Source organism: Zingiber officinale, chromosome 9A, assembly GCF_018446385.1.
Source record: "Zingiber officinale cultivar Zhangliang chromosome 9A, Zo_v1.1, whole genome shotgun sequence".
Classification (NCBI taxonomy): domain Eukaryota; kingdom Viridiplantae; phylum Streptophyta; class Magnoliopsida; order Zingiberales; family Zingiberaceae; genus Zingiber; species Zingiber officinale.
This window is the reverse complement of record NC_056002.1, coordinates 28,214,382-28,233,433: the sequence shown is the minus strand read 5'-3', so window position 1 is coordinate 28,233,433 and position 19,052 is coordinate 28,214,382. Positions and strand designations below refer to the sequence as shown.

The window sequence follows — 19,052 nt, the reverse complement described above, 5'->3', positions numbered from 1 at the left end:
TATTGTAATGTCATAGGATAATTAGTTTTTTTTTTTATTAAGATGGATGTTGTGGAACATGTTATATAATGGTTTGAAAATGTTGTAATGATTTATTTTGTGTTGTTCTTCTTTTGGGACTTGTTGATGATACTCTCTTGTTGATGTCCAGGTTCCTTTATTCTCCCTATAGCCTCTCAGTTGCATGAAACGATTGATTTCTGTACATTTCTATTGACATACTTTATGGAGTCTTTACATCTACTCAATTATTACCCATAGCTAAACTTGTTACTGAAAGCCAAGATAACTAGTTGTTCTTAACAGCCACATAGAGACTTCTCATATTCCTAGAGCCTCCAATAGCGATCTGTTGAGCTCAAATGAGCAACTCTTTCTGTTATTATCTTGTTGTGATTGTGACTAAGAACTACAGTTCTGATAGAATTTGTGATTCATCATGCATCCTAACTGTTATTTATATGAATAGTTTTGTGTTGTTGTGATTTGCACTGTAATCTTCTGTGTTCGAATGTTGTATATCTGTTATTCATCTTGATTTAGTAAACAATGGGGATCAAGTCATGAGGCCATGTGTATCACAGAAGGTCTTCCAATATGAGATCCATATAGCCGATACCAAATAGTTGGGGCTTAGAAAGTTCGATGATGATGTTTCTTCTTATTAAGAGTTTAAGTTCATTTTTCTGCTTGTTGTACTGTTTTTTTAGTCCCTCGCAGGACTAAGAATATATCATGGTAAAATCTCAATTTTGACTATCACTACGAATGGTCATTTATTTTTTACCTCATTCATCTATTGTAAGCTATATTAATTACAAGGAGACTTATGATTGATTTTGATTCTGGGTTTTTAATGAATAATGCATCTAAATTGTTCATTTTGATAATGATTTGATCTATGAATTAAAATTCTGTACAAACTACAAAGGTCCTTTGAAGTTTCATATATCACAGTTTTATCATTAAATATTCAAGATAATGTTTTAGTTGAATTTCTATTACATACATATTTGTTGTAAACATGAGCAATAATCATGATCTTCAAGCTATGTTTGTCCCAACTATCTAAGTAGGTTACATGGATCTTATTCCAAATAAGCATAGTAGTATATAGTCAAGGTAGTAGTGGTATGGTATAAAGATTTTTTTTATTATATAAATGAATAAATAAATAACCAAGATGTAGTTGATAGCTAAAATCCATTAGATCTTATTTGATCAGATCTTTCAAGTTTTTTTTCTTCACTATGCTATATCATCATTTGTTCCAAATTCAACGGAGGAATATGAAGTTTGTGCAGCATATGGTTTTCGAACTTTCCTTCTTCCCTTTGTAACTCTCGCACTTTAGTTTGGTCAGATGGATAAGCATCTGTGTTCTATATGCTTGTATTTGTTTTCCTATTGTCAAATTATCTGTATTTAATGTAATATGTATTCCACTTAAGCGATTTTTCCTATGTGAAACCTGTACCATTATGAATTGAATACAATATTATCTTCTATTTTCTGTAAGAATTTTCAATATGTTCAAGTTATAATAATCTGCTTGGTGTGGGAAATTTAATTTAATTTCTCTAGAACTCATTATAACTATGTTATTGCCCATTGAATTTTCTTATGCCTAATGTCCCTGTGTTTCTACTTGTCTCATATTCTTAGTAAAGATTGACTATATTCACTACTGCTGTCACATATCGCATTAATAATTGCTTAGCAAAAGGGTGTTATATCACAATTGAATATGATGATAAAAATAAAAATGTCCATGAACTGGCAGAGCTTGAGCTTAGCAGAAGGGTGTTATATCACAATCTGGCACGCATAAACTTTTAAATAGGAAGGAATTAAAGGAAAGCTCAAACTTGAACATCTACCAATAGTTGAAATCAGCCCTAACGGCGGCAGAGTTTGGGCTGTCGCCGGTCGTGGGCAGGGCTGGGCCTCGGAGGAATCAAGAAACTGGGTCGTCGCCGCCGAATCGGGTTGGGTTTCTGCGTGAGTCGCGAACGCCGCGGGCCGTCGGGAAGGGGTTAGGGCTCTGAAATTTGTGGGTGAGGTGGTTTTGGAGCCCTACCGAGGGATCACGGTGGAGTTTTCGTCCAGGGGCTAGGGCTCGCTATCTCCTCTTGCGTTTCTGCGTGAGTTGTGTTTCCACGTGCACGTGCCTTACACGTGATAATCTTTTATATGGATTTTTGTGGTCTAGGGATGACCCAAGGATGTTTGATCCAGAGGATCCGAACTGCTATGTTTGTGCTTTGTGTCATTTGATACGAACCAAAACTAATTTATAACCTAAAATTTACATTCTTTATATATTTTTAAATTATTTTCTTCTCTCTTATATTATTATTATTATTATTATTTTTCTCTATCTCCTTATGTAATATTTACTTTTATTACTCAATCTATTCCTTTTATTTTTTTTCTCTCAAATTAAATAATATTTTAGTATTTAGAAAATAAAATTTATTCATTAAATTTAAAAAATTAAATATTATTCATAAAATTTAAATTTAAAAAATGTATAGAATAAGTGATGTAGAAATTTATTTTGCATAAAATATAAATTTAAGATAAATTCTGGATGAGTGACTTAATCCATCACTTAATCAATTAAATTAATTCCTGTGCTTGCAATCCCTCCACTCGGCTCAATCAACCTAATCCATCTGACTTATTTAGCACACCGAATCCAAGTCCAACTAGCCCGTTTGACATGTTCGACTTAAAAGGCTTATCGGCACGGCCGTACATGGGCGACTATTTTTAAAATGTCAACATTTGTGTGAGCGCAGTGATATATTTGACTTTGAAAATTCACAAATTATATATACAAATAATTCGTCGGCGACGGCACGTGACACGGACAAAGCGTTACGGACGACGAAACCACGATCACGCTGTCAAACGAAACCCCAAATCGGCATCATAACCGCTATCGTCGAATCCAAGGCGTGGATGGGTCCCAGTCGGAATCCGGGACGACGACTTACTGCCACGCGTTGGACTATCATTGGCCCTCGCCCATTCGTCGGGATCCGTGGCTGGTGGCCCGAAGAGACACACACACAATCACAAATAAGAAGCTTCAGCCCACTCTGACTCCGCACCTCTCCAAAATCTCCTCCAGTTCGCCGCTTTTCTTCACCGCAATGTCAGATTTCATGTGCCAATTCGCTGCCGGGATCTGACTCCGGCGCCTTTCTCCTCCCCTTTTCGCCGAGGATAGCGGGCGGCGATGCTTGGGGCATTGGACGGCGGGTGCCACCCCAGCTGCGGAGAGAGCGGCGAGGAAGAGTTGGCGATCCTACCGAGGCACACTAAGGTGGTGGTGACCGGCAATAATCGTACCAAGTCGGTTCTCGTCGGCCTGCATGGCGTTGTCAAGAAGGCCGTCGGCCTCGGCGGCTGGCATTGGCTGGTAAATTGTCTTCCTTTCTTAGACTAAAGTAAGTTTGTTCCCTTTTCTTTTTGGCTATCTCGAGCTGATTCTGCTTTTTAGGGTTTCGGTGGAAAGTCATTACTGTTTTGATGACTGACTTTCAAAATGGTTTGTTGGCATTTCTTTAGATTTGACTGTTTCTTTCTCTGTTTTTCAATTGAAAGCGTGATAAGTCAGGTTTTAATTTGCTTATAAGGTTTAATTTGGAGAATAAACCTTGCATCTTTCTTTTTACATGGAGATTTCTCTTGGTGAATTATTTATTGACTCATTTGCTTCTGGATTCTTTAGTCTTCGTAATAGATCTTCTCAAAATGCTAACAGCATTTTGCTCAAAGATCAAACCTCGGTGCAAAGATTATAATATTCCCAAAAGCTAGTTGATTAAGGTTCAGTGTTCTTGTGAGTTGATTGAAAGGCTGCATCCGTTAAATTCAAAGGGGAAAACATAACATGTAATTCAAAATCAAAGAGACATCATTTGCATCTGCATCATGGAATTCTTACTGGACCTGGCGCATGTACATTTGTGTGATATGGTACCAAAGGCCAATTGGGTAGATCCAACATCTAATTCCCTTGAAAGCCTCCAATAAGAAATTACAAACATGTGATGCGAGAGTAAGAGAATATGAAAAGCTATTGGTTATTTCCCTTCATTTGAAATGTTGGGTGTTCCCACCAAATTTTCTGACATCTATATCACTGCAATTCCCTTGATTTGATACTTTTGCAACGTCCAGTTTTCTGTGGGAAAAATTACTAAACAAATAACTTAGTTGAAGATGCACTTTCTTTTATCTAAGAATGCGCTCATCTGTATCTTTTGGTGAATCTGTTTTGATGCTTTTCAGAATTTGAACTTGTTAACTGATCTCTCTTTGCAGCTTGTGCATGTTACTTAAATAATATAAATCAAGAATTAGAAAATTCTAATCTCTTTCTGTTTGTGTATCTGGTCCTGTTGTGTAGGTTGGTTCTTGTTTAGTTGTACTGTAATCATTACTTTGGTTTTGTGATTTGCAGCAGTGTTTGAGCATTTCATAATTTGTAAACATTCTATCCTCTTTCAGTTCTGGTTAAACAATTTTTGCAGATTTATAAGCAATTTTTTCATATTACTTTTGTTTAACTAGATCATATTAGACAAATAATTTGTAAAATTTCAGGTTCTAACTAATGGTATAGAGGTGAAATTGCAAAGAAATGCCCTTTGTGTTATTGAACCCCCGACTGGTCATGAGGAAGATAGTGAGATTGAATGTGGCAACATGCAGTGGAATAGTTCAGGTATGGATAAGCTTGCCGTTGTTGTGTTCTTTATGTATTATTGATTCATTTTGTTTCCTACTAGTTTAAAATGGTATGGTGGATCAATCATTGCTTATGTTGAAACAAATAGCTGGTTTGTTTAATTTGTTTTATCCTTTAGCAGGAATTGGTTTCTACGATACAGATGACGCGGTGCCTTCCTTGGATATTTTTCTGATTAAACATAGTTTTGATAGATTCCTTTGTAATATATTCAGACTATGATTGTTTGACTGGCCATTATGACTTTATATACCGTTTTTCTTTGATTATATTGGCATAATGGTTAAGTTGGTTATCAATTCATCTTTTACTTCGTTTCTGAATTCTTTGATGATGGGAAAAATCTTTCAATTTAGATAAGTCATTTGTGTATTGCTGGTGAGTATGTTCCATTTCTTTTCTATAGGCACTAGTTTGTGTCATGCTGTTACCCATGGACCATATTTGTCGCCAAGTTTCCTTTCTTTAGGTTGGAGTGGAGTTATATTGGCCCTCCCCAAATGCTGCAATGTCAGGAGCCTCTCCATAATGCGCCTGTGCTGTTAAAAACATCATATTCTTCTTTAACTGGGGTGCTCGGTGTTGTTTCACGATAGTTTTTCTCCATTGGATGCATTATACAACTTTGAAACGTTCATTTCAGTGTCTGATGATGTACAAGCTCAAAAGCCACACATATCGAGGGTCAGGCATCGCAAAGGATCATCTTACAAATCACTAAGCAGGTCTCAGTCATGCGATTCACATTCCAAGGGATCCATTCTGTCATCCAGGTGTAAGATGGTAAGCTTAGGCCACCTCCATGAGATGTATTCTGAACAAGTTTCTCCAGGTTTTCTATAATGAACCTATCAATTTTATAAAACTGGTTAGAAAGTTGACTTGAGCAAGCTGGAAACAAGAGCATTGTGGCGATATTGGCGGCATTTTAATCTTGTATGCTCTAAATCCATGAATAGCTAATTTTTATATAACTTCATTCTTGTTAGCATTCTGCGCGATCATCTTATTCGCATGTTTTGGTCTTCACAAGGTGGATGCCAGTCCTAACCCCTCTAAAGAGCAGCTAATTGATGTAGTCCAAAAGCATTTCATGTCACAGGTAACCCTGACTCAGTCTGTGCCTTGTAACAAGCTTTGTCGAAAATCAAATCTTGGGAAGTTTGACGACTGTGTAAACCCAATTGCATCTCCTGAAGCAATTGGATGAGTTGCAGGTTATCATTGGATTTGTGCAGGCTGCAAAAAGACTGAAAACAATCTGCAATTGAAAAAGGGAAGTTTCTGCACACCTTGCTAACTGGTAGGACTTTCTGTAGCACATTATGTAACATACATTAACTGGATTTGGATGTTGGCACAGCTGGAACGACCTTTCTCAGCTAGGGTTCTTGCAAAATGCTAGAATTTCTTGGAGTTTTACCCTGGCTTTTGAAATGCTGCATAAGTTTTCATCTCTGTCAATGCTGTTTTCTTTTAGTTTTATAAATGTTAATTAATTATCTGATCAAGATATATAGAGTGTTTTGGTTAGATTTTTTGGTGTTCTAGGTTAAGTTTAAATTTTATTTTGTAATATATTTCATCAAAAAAAAAAAACGATCACACATCTTTAGCATGTTTTGAACTGTATTATATATGTTTTTCTGACACTGAGCATAAATACTATCTATCTCTAAATTATTATTACTAAAAAATTTCATCAATGTTAGCAGGTCTTTTAGAAGGCCTAATCTGAAAAAGTATGCTATTAATTTTATTTTAAATATAGATGTAAAATTGAATTAGAATATTATTTTATAATATAGTTCATAGAAAGCAATTACTTGTATTATAACTTCTAAAATAGAGGATAAGTTTGATAGATTTTATAAAAAAAATTCAAGAGTTTGATCACTTTAAAACACTAGCAATATGTCGTAACCTATTAATCTTCTAACATATAATCTAGTAGAAAAAGTAGTACATTATTAAAAAACAATTATCTTAGTTGATCAATTAGAATTAATCAAGATAAGTTAAAGGTTCATATATCTAAATCAAATAATTCTTTGAACTTCCTCCTACGAATCTACACTACAAGAAATCAATACAATCGATAAAATCAATTATCTATATCATTGCATCATCTAACGAACACATGAGAGCCCTTTGAACATCCAAAACCTTCCTGTCATAGTTTCTCTTCCTCTCCCAGCATATACATTTACAACTATAGAACATCCACCGACGGCATGAAGGCCAAGATGAAAAGCACGCCGAGGAGCCCCACCGGCAGCAACAACAACATGGATGGCGGCGGAGGCAACGGTGGAAGCACCAGCGGAAGTATCAACAATGACACCGCCAAAAGCAACAGCAACAAACAAGATTCTGCACCAAAGTAGGCCGGAGAAGAAGATGAAGGATTACTATTATTATCCACCGACTGCCGTCTGCTACCATGGCTGGCCATCGACAACCGATCCCTATCCCTATCCCTATCCCCCTTTGCATTACCACTGCCTTCCATGAAAAACAAATCACAAGCTAAGTTGGCAAATGGCATGGGTTCTTTATAAGAGAAGAATGCTCTGCATTCTTCCACAAACCGGAGGCCATGCAAAAAAATACCACTGAAACTAGGTAAAACGAACATTGCCACTGCTGTTTCAGGTTCTCCTCCCCTGGCCATGTCCTCAACTCCAGTCAAAGACCTCTTTGTCTCGTCTCTTTCTTTTTCTCTGAAGCCGTGCGGTAGAACGAAACCCTGACAAATTAGTTCTGAGATGGTGACAGAAACGATACGTGCGTGTCTGCGAAGCCTCCTCCCACACACAATTTGCATCGTCCTCGCTCGCAGATTTTGATTGCAGATGAGTTCGCAGTCCCAGAATGTCATCCGAGGATGAATTATCCAAAACGGCAAGTGTTTGCTTTTTTGAAGGCTCTTGACTGTGGCGAAGAGAAAGAAAGACGGCGCCAGAATCGTAGAAAATTGTTCAGGTGCACTCTGTAGAGAATTATTTTATATGAATAAAATAAATAAGAAATATATGAAAAAGGAAAGGAAAAAAACTAGTATTCTTTCACTTCAATCCATCTATGATTTATCATTCATGGATGTTAATAAAATTCTTTTATTTAGGAGCACCATAGGATGGCATAGCCTTAACGTTAATGGCAAGGTTCAAACCAAGAAAAGCTTACGGTGGATACCTAGGCACCTAGAGACGAGGAAGGGCATAGCAAGCGACAAAATACTTCGAGGAGTTGAAAATAAGCATAGATCCAGAGATTCCCGAATAGGTCAACCTTTCGAACTACTACTGAATCCGTGGGCAGGCAAAGACAACTTGGCGAACTGAAACATTTTAGTAGCTAGAGGAAAAAAAAAGTAAAAGCGATTCCCTAGTAGCGGCGAGTGAAATGGGAGCAGCCTACACCGTGAAAACGGGGTTATGGGAAAGCAATACAAGCATCGTGCTGTTAGGCGAAGCGATGGAATGAATGCTGCACCATAGATGGTGAAAGTCCAATAGCTGAAAGCATCACTATCTTAATTAGCTTACTGGGTAGTATCTGCTCAACTGAAACCAACTGACCTGATCAGGCTAATCAATTTGACTGGCTTGGCTGGACCGCCTACTTGTTCGGCTTGATTGGCTCGATTGACCTGGTTAGACGGATTGGACTGACCAACCTTGTTTTGTAAGGAATAATTATTTTCATGATACAATAAGGAAAAACTGTTAAGTGGCAAGAGATTGAGGTTCTTTCAGACGGCTAAATATAAAGAAACAATAATTTGAATTATTCTCTTTTTACCTATGGTTCTTTGCTGCTTCATTCCAAAATTGACGAAACCTTGCAGCCTGAAAATACACCACTGAACTCATAATACTGATAGCTGATTCGGAGGCCATCAAAAAGTGAAAAATAAAAGACAAGTACTTCGGGACAGTGAGAAAGAACAATCAATATCTTGATTTGCTCATCTGCTTGCTGGAAAGAAAACGTAATACGTCCAAAGAATTCACGTTGTAATTGCATACTGACAAAAGCAGTATCAAAATAGTGAGCAGTAGAATTCAATATCTAGATTTTAGTTCACTAGGAGTGTTTTAGAGAATATAATAATTGAATAGAATATAAATCGGAGTCAGTTCACAAAATTTTGGGCATTTCCTTGGCTAAATTTTATTTTTCCTTGTGCGTTACATTCTGAATAACAAAGATACAGTGATACTGAAAAATAACCACCATAATAACACGCAACTCTCTTCGACAGGGAGAACCAAGAAAACAATGGAGAAAGCCATTGTCATTCACAATACCAAGTCTGTACCATCTTAGGAAATTGGAAAAGATGAATTTTTTCCCTCTAAAGAAAAACGTATCGTACTGCCCTAAGTTAATAAGTTATAGATTATAACACATCTACAAAATAAGGAAAATAGTTTATCAAATCTCCTAATAACACACAACCAAAACGTATATATCAAGAGAATCAGGGAATAACAAGCCTATGTTCTCAAAGATATCCTCAGAAATTAATTAGCAGCTGTAACTATACAAGAAGGCAAGAATAATACTCTTCAATATACTACAACATGCATATCACATCTTTGCTATTGACATTATTACTCCTTCAGAGAGAATATAATAATATGTCATGCAACAGTACACATATTCTTGCTCCACTTGTTGAGCTAGACCTAAATATCGAATTGAGGACTGTAGGAAAATTACCTCTCAAACAGGGATGAGGAAGAGACAGAGGCTGAAATCTGGGGTTGACATAGCCATAAGCGCCTGCTGTAGGAGGGGGCAAAGATAATACACATTCCATGAAACAACAGGAAGTTTAATCAATTTTAATTTCAAAAACTTTAATTTCTTTCACTATACAAGACATAGCTTGATCAAAATTCTAACTATCTTTTTGAGATGAAACCAGTAAGCAAGTGAGCAAAAAGATTAACATAAATCGGAGAAATGGATGTGCAAAACAAGCTCAGAAAATAAAATAAAATAAAATAAAACACGCAGGATTTCAATTCACACTATTTCTCGATGAGGGTTCATTCAAGTCTTGCTATACCTCTCCTCCCAAAACCTTCCGATGTAGATGTTAGGAACCAGGACAAAGCTCCAAACAAGTCATGGTGGTAGAAGCATTCACAGGCTGACTTCTTCTGTTAAAACACATGGCGATCGCAGGCAATATTATGTAGCTCTCGGTGTCGAATTACCTGCTCGTTAACATAGTTTTCGAGTTCGGTAAGGGTATCGGGGTTGTAATGGTGATACGAGCTGCTCCACCGTGAAGGAGACCTGAGGCGGCGGCTCTCTTCCCGTCACGCGTTGCAGACCTAGCGGTGTGAGGAAGGAGAAGCGAGTCCAGGATCCTAGATCTATTTTTAGTCATAAATTATTTGATTTTCTGTTTTTCTTCATTTAAATCAGAATGTTCTGATTTAGGTGATAAAAAATGTGATTTATGTTTTTTTCTTTATCTAAAAAGATTAATTTAATTTTTGATAAATAGTGATAGTTGATTTGGTCTCATTGTAATTTTAATTTTCTAGATATTGTATTGAATTTTATTGTACCTGTGGTTTTTTATTTATTTACTTTTTTTAAGACTAGACGTATGATTCCTTTTATTATTGTCTCAGTTCATATTCTTATTTTCTTAATTCTATTCATTTTTATAAGGGTGGTTCTTTTCTTCTTTCATTTGATTAATTAAATATATTTCTATTTTTCTTATTTTTAAATAATTCTGGATATATTTATTTTTGACTAAGTAAATTGTATACTTATTGTCTCCTTAAGTTATATTATAATATCAAATAATAATACACCATTTAATACCATAAATCTTATATTTATCCAAATACTTATATTTCATAAAACAAGTAACATATTGCAATTTCTGTGTGTCCATAATTTATAGAGCATTTATACACTTGTTACCTTATAAAAGTTGATAATCTTTCCTTGAGTATAAGTTTGTAATCCATCAATTGAAAATAAATTATTATTGGTATTTAAAAAGTCAAAAAACTAAATTTTATATAAAAATTTATTTTAAAAAAATTAATATTTTTATTTATTTATTTATTTAAAAAATCCACCGTTGTCGATCTTAAGTCTAAATGAAATAATATCAAAGGCCTATAATTTTTTTCGCCTACGACCTCCAATAGGCTTGAACTGGCCTTGGGGATCACCATTCTTTTGCCTGTTTAAATCTATATATACGCACACCATAGTTTGTAGAATCGTGATTATACGTAGGTTTAAGGAGCTCTCAGTAGTATGTCCTTTTTTTTAGAGTGGCTCCTCCTCTCTAGTTCTCATCTTACTGGTGATGGAATAAGGCTCTTTTTCCCATGCTTCACACATTGTCGGAGGTTTGTCGATGATTTGAAATTCTTGTGTGATTTATGGTCGACACATTGCATAGAAGAAATGTCTTAGTTTAATTATTTAACATTATTGGGCATTAATTTCAAAGGATATTTGGCTTTAATTAGAGTGTTACTTAATTGGAAGTCTTTGATGGCATTTCTTATTTAGTTTCGGCAAGGACCACTTGTTTTGCTTGGATGGTACTTTAAAATTGATGGTTGCATGTTGCTCTTTCATTTGAATTGGGATTAACTTTTCCATCTTTGAGTTACACATGGACACTCACAATAATGGAAAAAAAAAAAAAAAAAAGAGTTGAAATACTCTCCTTTGAGTCGAACAAAAGATTCATTTGAAGAATGCAGATTTGCTAACATGGAAGATGCAGTGGCTAACTTGACAACAAATGTGTTTAACGAAGGATATAGCAAGGACAAGTGTGATGGAGGGGTTTCGATTGATGATGTGGACTTTTAAGTTGCTGCTACGTGTGAAGATGTGACAAGTGGTTTGGTGGCACATGACGTGGCTACGAAGACACTTGAACCTCCTTGCCAAGGTGTGGATGTTTATACTGTACCTTCATCACTAAGGTGGACGCCACCATGCAAAAGATAGTACAGCTGGGGGAGAAAGCTAATCCATTAGAAGGAAATGACACTGAAGTGTCACACTCACCACCGGTGTTGGTGGAGGAGACATTGCCAGCGGAACAACAACCTCTGGTGGGAACGGGCCAACCAGAGATAGGCAAAGGGGCTGCTGAGAATAGACAAGATAAGCAACCACAACAAAAGAAATCTTGGGTCAATCTTTTCAAGGATAATAGAAAGACAAAGCTCGCAATGTCGCTAGATCATTATGAAGCCAAGGGTGAAAGACTATCTTTGGAATATGATGACATCGATGCCATGGAAAACTCAATAGGATTTTGTCTAGTTGATTGCTTCATGAACCGACACTCAGGCAGGGATGGAGTTCAAGCTGTTGGATCGAAATGGAGGGTTCCCTACCATTTCTTCTTGCACAAAAGTGGATGGGTGGTCTATCAGTTTGACACGTCAAAAGATCATGACAAAGTGTTGCAAGGAGGGTCATATTTTACTTTCAGTATTTCGATTATCTTGAAAATTATGCCAAGGTATTTTCTGTTTAATAAAGACAGTTGATTCATTCCTAATTGGATCCAAATTCATGGATTGCTACCAGATTATTGGACTCAAAAAGTAAGCATAATTGGGTCAGAGGTAGGGAAGTCATTGTACATTGATAACTTGACATGTACAAAGGATCGTTTGGAGTATTCTAGACTCTTAGTGGAGATTCCGGTCATCGGAGAAAGAGTTCATGAAGTGTCTATCACATTGCTCACTGATGTTCAAGTTGGCCTATGAATTATTTATAAAATGGTGCTAGATTTTTGTGAAGTTTGTAAGACAGAATGATGTTGGGACCGATGTACCCGCTAGAGGGGGGGTGAATAGCGTCTCGTCGTGCGCTTGTCGGTTGCGTCTTGATGATGATATGCAGCGGAAATAAAATACAAAACTCACACAACGCTAACAAGTATATTTACTTGGTATCCACCTCAAGAAGAAGTGACTAATCCAAGGATTCACACACGACATGCTCCTCCACTATAAAAACCCTTCTTCTCGGTCGCAGCCGAAGGCGGAGAAGCCTTGTACAAATTCTCACACACACAAAACAACTCACACAAGAAGAAGAAATACAAATATAAGTAAAAACACTCTCTTCTTGCTTACTTGTTGCTTGTTATTGCCTCTTGAAACTTGAGAAAACACTCTCAAGGGCCTTCAAGAACTAGCGGTGAAAGTCGGAGAAGCTCATTGAAGATCGCAGAAAAATCGCAGGAAGAAATCGCAAAGATCTGGCGAAGAAAACGCTCCGCCCAAGCTATATACAGTGCCTCCAATCAATTGAAATCAACCCCAATCGATCGTCACGTCGGCACCGCTCCATCATAGCAGTCCATCACTTGCATCTTGCACAACGGTCAAATCCCAATTGATCGGCCAATCGATTGGGACAATCTGAATCGATCCACCGATCGATTCAAATGCTTTCTGTGTTCTCGCGATCGTGGGAGGACTCCCAGCTCCAATCGATCGACTGATCGATTGGAGATTCCAAATCGATTGCCCAATCGATTGGGAATGCCTCTGTGCTCGCGACTTATGCTCCTAATCGATCGACCAATCGATTGGGTCATTTCTTCCTTCGCAGCACACCCCAATCGATCGGCTGATCGATTGGACCCTGGTTCAATCAATTGCCCAATCGATTGACCATCCTAGACTTGACTCAATCTCAAGTCTAAAGTCTCCAACCCAACTCCCGGTCAACCGTGACCTGTTGGGTCTCCATGCCTAGCATTTAGCCACACCCAACCAACCTCGAACTAACCTTCTAGCCTCCTCCATCAATCTCTCGTTCCTCATATATCTCCCCATCCTTCACGTCTTGCCTTCAGAAGCTTCCTTCGGCCTCATCCTAGTTATCGGGTTCTCCTTGCCAAGATCACACTTGGACTTTCCAATTGTCTGGCTCCTCACCAGAACTTTCTCCTTTGCCAAGATCACACTTGGACTTTCCAACAGTCTGACTCCTCACTAGGACTTTCCAATTGCCTGGCTTCTCACCAGGGCTTTCTCTTGCCTAGCTCCTCACTAGGGCTTTCCCGTTTCCTGGCTTCTCTCCAGGACTTTCTCCTGCCTAGCTCTTGACTAGGACTTTCTCGTTGCCTGGCTCCTCACCAGGACTTTCTCTTGCCTATCTCCTTACTAGGACTTTCCAAATGTCTAACATCCAGTTAGGACTTCCCCAGTCAAGTCTCCTGTCAACCTTGACCTACTTGACTTGTATTCTCATCAACTTGGTCAACCCTTTGACCATCTCCATAACCGGACGATTGCTCCAGCAATCTCCTTATATTGCCAAACATCAAAAATCAAATCCTGACTCAAACTTGACTCAACTAAAGTTTAGTCAAACTGGTCAACCTTGAGCTAGGAAAATTGCCCCAACAATCTCCCCCTTTTTGATATTTGACAATACCTCTAAGTTAGGCTAAATCTCATAATCTTAACCTCTTCTTTATACCAAGGCTAATTCTCATAGTCTTAACTCCATGATAAAGCATGAATGAAGGTTTCATTCATTCTCTCCCTTTCCTAGAGGACAAACTCCCCCTTCTTGGGATGAAGGTCTAACTTAACCTTCCATTCTCCTCCTTTGTCACACATCAAAATCAGGAAACAAACTCTTCTCCATAAGAGTTAACTCTACATTGTTTACAACCTCATGTGTTGGTAACAACCCCACAATGAAGATCTCATATTCTTCATTACCGCCAAAGCTCCCCCTTGAGCTCTACTTCACTTCACAATGCTTATCCTAGAGCATGCATCAACTTCCCAATGAAACTCCCATTCATTGTATTCAATGCTCCCCCCTTGAGCAGTAATCTTCTTCTCAATGCTCATCCAAGAGCATTTTTCACTTTACCAATAAAGGTCTGATCCCCTTCATTAATCCAATGCTCCCCCTTGAGCAGTAACCTACTCCACAATGCTCATCCGAGAGCATTTATCATCCTAGCAATGAGGATAACCAATCTTCCATTGTTCCCCAATACTCGACCCTGAGAATTGTCCATCACGAAGGTTTAACCCCCTTCCAAGGTCCTTGAAAATGAATTTTCATGCATTCAAGAAGTAACTCCTCCTAAAAATATGATCAAACTTCTGTCATTGCACCAACAAATGAGACATGGCTCAGACACTTGTCATGGAGGTGCTACCCTGACTGGACAACAGCCAAACTGACCAGAAAATAATGCTCAAATTAATACCAGTGAGTAAGGACATGGGAGACTGAGGTCTCAACCATCCATGGGCCGAGGAAGGATAAGAATAAGATATAGATATCAATCAAGGCAACAATGACGACCAGCACAACAAAGGTCGAATGTAGAAGTGTCGGAGATGCAGAATGACTTGGCAATTATCTTGGTGAATAGCCCAACTCCGATGATTGTTGTGCACCCTAATGCACATGATGGGGATGGCCATGAAGCTGGTGAGACTTCCCCTCAACTGGTACCACAAGAAGAAGAGGAGCCAATTCCAAATGAACCTACACGGCATGAAGAAATGCATCCATGGTAAGAAAAAAATCTGTCAGCACAGTCTAGTTCGAGGAGTTCTTCTTTTTCAGAGTTACAAAGTGATGAGGCAGCAAGTGTAACAATTGGCTCTACATCTGAAAAATCAACTTCATCATCAATACCTTTGTTGCCTACAACCACAATATCGAATGCAAGTGTAGCAACGAAAGAAGACACGTCGGCACATAGAAGTGGACAACAACTATGGGTGCAAATAGCCCGCACAAGTGGTCAATGAAGATAGCCACTTGGAACATTAGAGGCTTCCACAAGTTCCTAAAGCATGAAAGAGTGCAGCACCTTCTCCAACAAAAAGATATTCAAATTATAACATTAATGGAGACAAAGCTCAATGAGATCTCCTTAAATCTAATATTACAAAGAAGGTTCTCAAGTATAGGTCATGCACATAATTTTGACTTCTCTAATTATGACCACATGTTACTTCTTTGGGACTTGCAGAAAATTGATATGGATATTATTATTACCATCGAGTAGTATATACATTATCATGCTTGATGCCGCATTTTTAGCAGGGGCTTCTTGGTGACTTTTGTATATGGGTTACATTCCATTGTTATAAGGAGGTCATTATGGGAGGCACTCACAGATCTAAGAGACACCATTTCTGATGCATAGATGATTATAGGAGATTTCAATTCTTATTTATCTATCCATGAAAAATAAGGGGGATCTCTAGTTACAAATCATGAAATGAGGGACTTTCAGATTTTTGTACAAGCTTATGGATTAGTTGATCTTCGTTCCATTAGATGTCGCTTCACATGGTATAATGGTAATATTTCTAGTAAGTTAGATAGAGCTTTAGTAAACTTCTTTTGGTTGATGGCAAATTTTTATACTTATGCGGAGTTTACACTGCCTAGATGTTTTTCGGATCATTCATGTATCATTGTGCCCACTTTAACCAAGGACCGGTCACCAGATAGGACGTCTAAATTCCTTAATATGTGGTCATTGCATGAAGATTTCAAGAAGGTTGTAGAAGATTCTTGGACAACCCCAACAATGGGAAATGCTCAATTTATTCTTAAACTAAAGTTGTTCCGATTGAAAGGACATTTGAGGGAGCTAAACAAGAAGGACTTTGGGAACATTTTGGAGAAAGTAAGAAGAGCAAAGGAAAAGCTAGAAGAGGTGCAATGAGGCATTCTAGATGGTGGTTCAACCCTTATGGAGTATAGTCACATACAAAAGAAAGTCAATTTATTAACAAAAGCTTAATGACAATTTTATCAACAAAGAGCAAAAAATGTTTACTTGAGAAGTGCCAATAAATATACTAAATTCTTCCATGACATGGTGAAAAGGAACAACAAAAAAAAATACAATCATTACACTCAAGAAAAGGAATAGAGAGCAAACCACAAGCATAGGTGAAGTAACAGAAGAGTTTGTTGATTATTTTCATGGTTTGCTTGGCTAAAAGGAGATGTGCAACATCTTGGGCAACAATGAGCTCACAGGAAGGAACCTAACCATGGGGCAATCTGAGAATCCATGTAAGTCAATTGAGTTAGAAGACATAAAGGCTGCTTTACATGACATTGGATGTGGAAAAGCTCCGAGGATGGATGGTTATGGTTCAAAATTCTTTACCTGCTCTTGGGATATTGTTGGTAATGACTTTATTGCAGCTGTGCAGAAATTTTTTTCAAAATGGAAAGCTAATCAAGCAATGGAATCACTCTTTAATCTCACTTGTGCAGAAAGGAGATCATGCTGTGGATGTTTCGGACTATACGCCAATTTCTTGTTGCAATGGGTTCTATAAACTTATTGCAAAGATACTTGCTGGTCAATTATTTGAAGTTTTTGGATTTCTTATTGGATTCAACTCAAGTAGCATTCATCAAGGGGTGTTCCATAGCAGACAATATATATTTAATTCAATAATTACTTCGAAAGTATGCACGCAAAAGGATCTCCCCTAAATGTATGATCAAAATGGACATGAAGAAAACTTTTGATGATTGATTAAGACTTTTTTATGTCGACTCTCGTTGGTTTTGATTTTTCCCAACAATATTGTACTTAAATCAAGGAATGTGTCACTAAGGTATCTTATTCAATTTCTTTAAATGGTGGCATATATGGTTTCTTTAGTAGCAAAAGAGGACTTAGGCAAGGGGATCCCCTCTCTCCCCTATTGTTTGACATATGCATTGAAGTGTTATCAAGGAAGCTCAAGATCATCATCTCATTGTCATCTTTCCATTATCACCCAATGTGCAAGGAAGTAGGTATTACACATCTTGTTTATGCGAATGATTTAATGTTATTTTTTCGAGTGGATATATCATTTACACAACACATAGTGGACTGTTTTGACCACTTTGAAGGGATCTCGGGGTTGTGGGAAAATCCTAAAAAGATAGAAGTTTACATGGTTGGTGTGGATGCAAGTTTAAAGAGTCAAATTCTCGATCCCACGGAGTTTCAAGAAGGTTCTTTTCCTTTCCGGTACTTGGGCATCCCATTGGCGGCGGAAAAGCTAAGGATTGCAAGCTATAAGCCTCTCCTAGATGCTATCACAAGGAAGATAAATGCTTGACCCAAACATACCTTATCATATGTCGACCGTTTGAAATTGGTGGGTACGATTCTCTAAGGTATGGAGTATTTTTGGCTCTCAATGCTTCCAATTCCTAGTGGGATCATTGACATGATTAAAGTCATTTGTCGCATGCTTGTTTGATCTTCAAAGCATCCACCTATATTTTGGTCAAAGATTTATTTGTCAAAGCAAGATGGGGGATATGGACTTAGGGACCTTTTTTCATGGAATGAGGCTTTTGTTAAGCAAAATATTATGGGATATTAATGGCAAAACAGATTCCTTATGGGTCAAGTGGGTGCATCAACACTATATGAAAGGGGTTGATTTTTAGGTATGGAAAATCAAAGTTTCAGACTCACCCTTGATCAAGAGACTTATAGAAATTCAAAACAAGATCTTAAGAGCATCTAATGAAGTTGGTAGAGCAAACATGACAATAATGGATTGGTTCGTTGGTGAAGCAAAAGGAGTTTCCAAAGCTTATCAATTCTTCATGCCAAGGGGTTCGGAGGTGCCTTGGAATTATATAGTGTGGAGGTCGAAAATCATGCCAAAGCATTGGTGCATCTTATGGATGTTTGCAAATGGAAATCTAAGAACCAAGGATAGAATGAAATATGAACCAAACAAAGAATGTATATTGTACCAGCACCAAGAAGAATCAAATCACCACATGTTTTTTGAATGCTCTATGGCTTGGAGATTGTGGAACAAAATGAAGCAATGGTTGGACATTAATTTAGTTTTCAACTCTTTTGATGAATCACAATAGGTCCTTAGGCGGAATTACAAAGATGGTAGCCAGAAAACAAAGGCTCAATACCTAGGCATCTCAAGCATGATATATTTCATATGAAAAGCTCCCAATAAAAGACGGTATCAAGGGATTGCTCCATATGTTGATTAGAAGTTCCACAAAATTCAAATCCATGTCCACAGGTTTGTGGATCTCAATCCAACATAGTTCTCTTATTTGGCTTTGCATGGTTTTGGATGTTGATAGCTACATCATGAGGTGTAAAGGTTGATTTGGGTTTGTGATTGTTGTCCGTGTTTTTGTAAGCACTGTTGTTCGTGTTTCGTAATGCTCTTGTTTGGCTTTGCATGGTTTGTAACCG

General features: G+C 37.7%; 2 protein-coding genes across 32 annotated transcripts; one reads left to right on the top strand and one right to left on the bottom strand.

Annotated features, from left to right (window-relative positions):
- The first annotated feature begins 3,093 nt into the window (after nucleotides 1-3,093).
- Nucleotides 3,094-6,229, top strand: LOC122018723. The gene is made up of 6 exons (XM_042576120.1): nucleotides 3,094-3,430; nucleotides 4,621-4,741; nucleotides 5,409-5,548; nucleotides 5,639-5,701; nucleotides 5,799-5,867; nucleotides 5,965-6,229. Exons 1-6 carry the CDS (start codon nucleotides 3,248-3,250, stop codon nucleotides 6,034-6,036), a joined length of 648 nt encoding a protein of 215 aa, XP_042432054.1. The 5' UTR covers nucleotides 3,094-3,247; the 3' UTR covers nucleotides 6,037-6,229.
- A 622-nt stretch (nucleotides 6,230-6,851) lies between these two features.
- On the bottom strand, nucleotides 6,852-10,196 carry LOC122020132. 31 transcript variants are annotated; one of them, XR_006122106.1, is made up of 6 exons: nucleotides 9,849-10,196; nucleotides 9,497-9,562; nucleotides 8,699-8,798; nucleotides 8,573-8,619; nucleotides 8,350-8,447; nucleotides 6,852-7,757 (listed from the first exon to the last, which is right to left on the bottom strand). XR_006122106.1 is itself a non-coding variant. In XM_042577915.1 (6 exons), exons 1-5 carry the CDS (start codon nucleotides 10,173-10,175, stop codon nucleotides 8,390-8,392), a joined length of 447 nt encoding a protein of 148 aa, XP_042433849.1. In that variant the 5' UTR covers nucleotides 10,176-10,196; the 3' UTR covers nucleotides 6,852-7,757; nucleotides 8,350-8,389. The 31 variants fall into 31 exon arrangements, 16 of the variants coding, with proteins under 16 accessions (XP_042433849.1, XP_042433850.1, XP_042433851.1 ...); XR_006122108.1 differs by having other exon boundaries at nucleotides 8,699-8,749; XR_006122110.1 differs by having other exon boundaries at nucleotides 9,497-9,559.
- Between the last annotated feature and the right edge of the window lie 8,856 nt (nucleotides 10,197-19,052).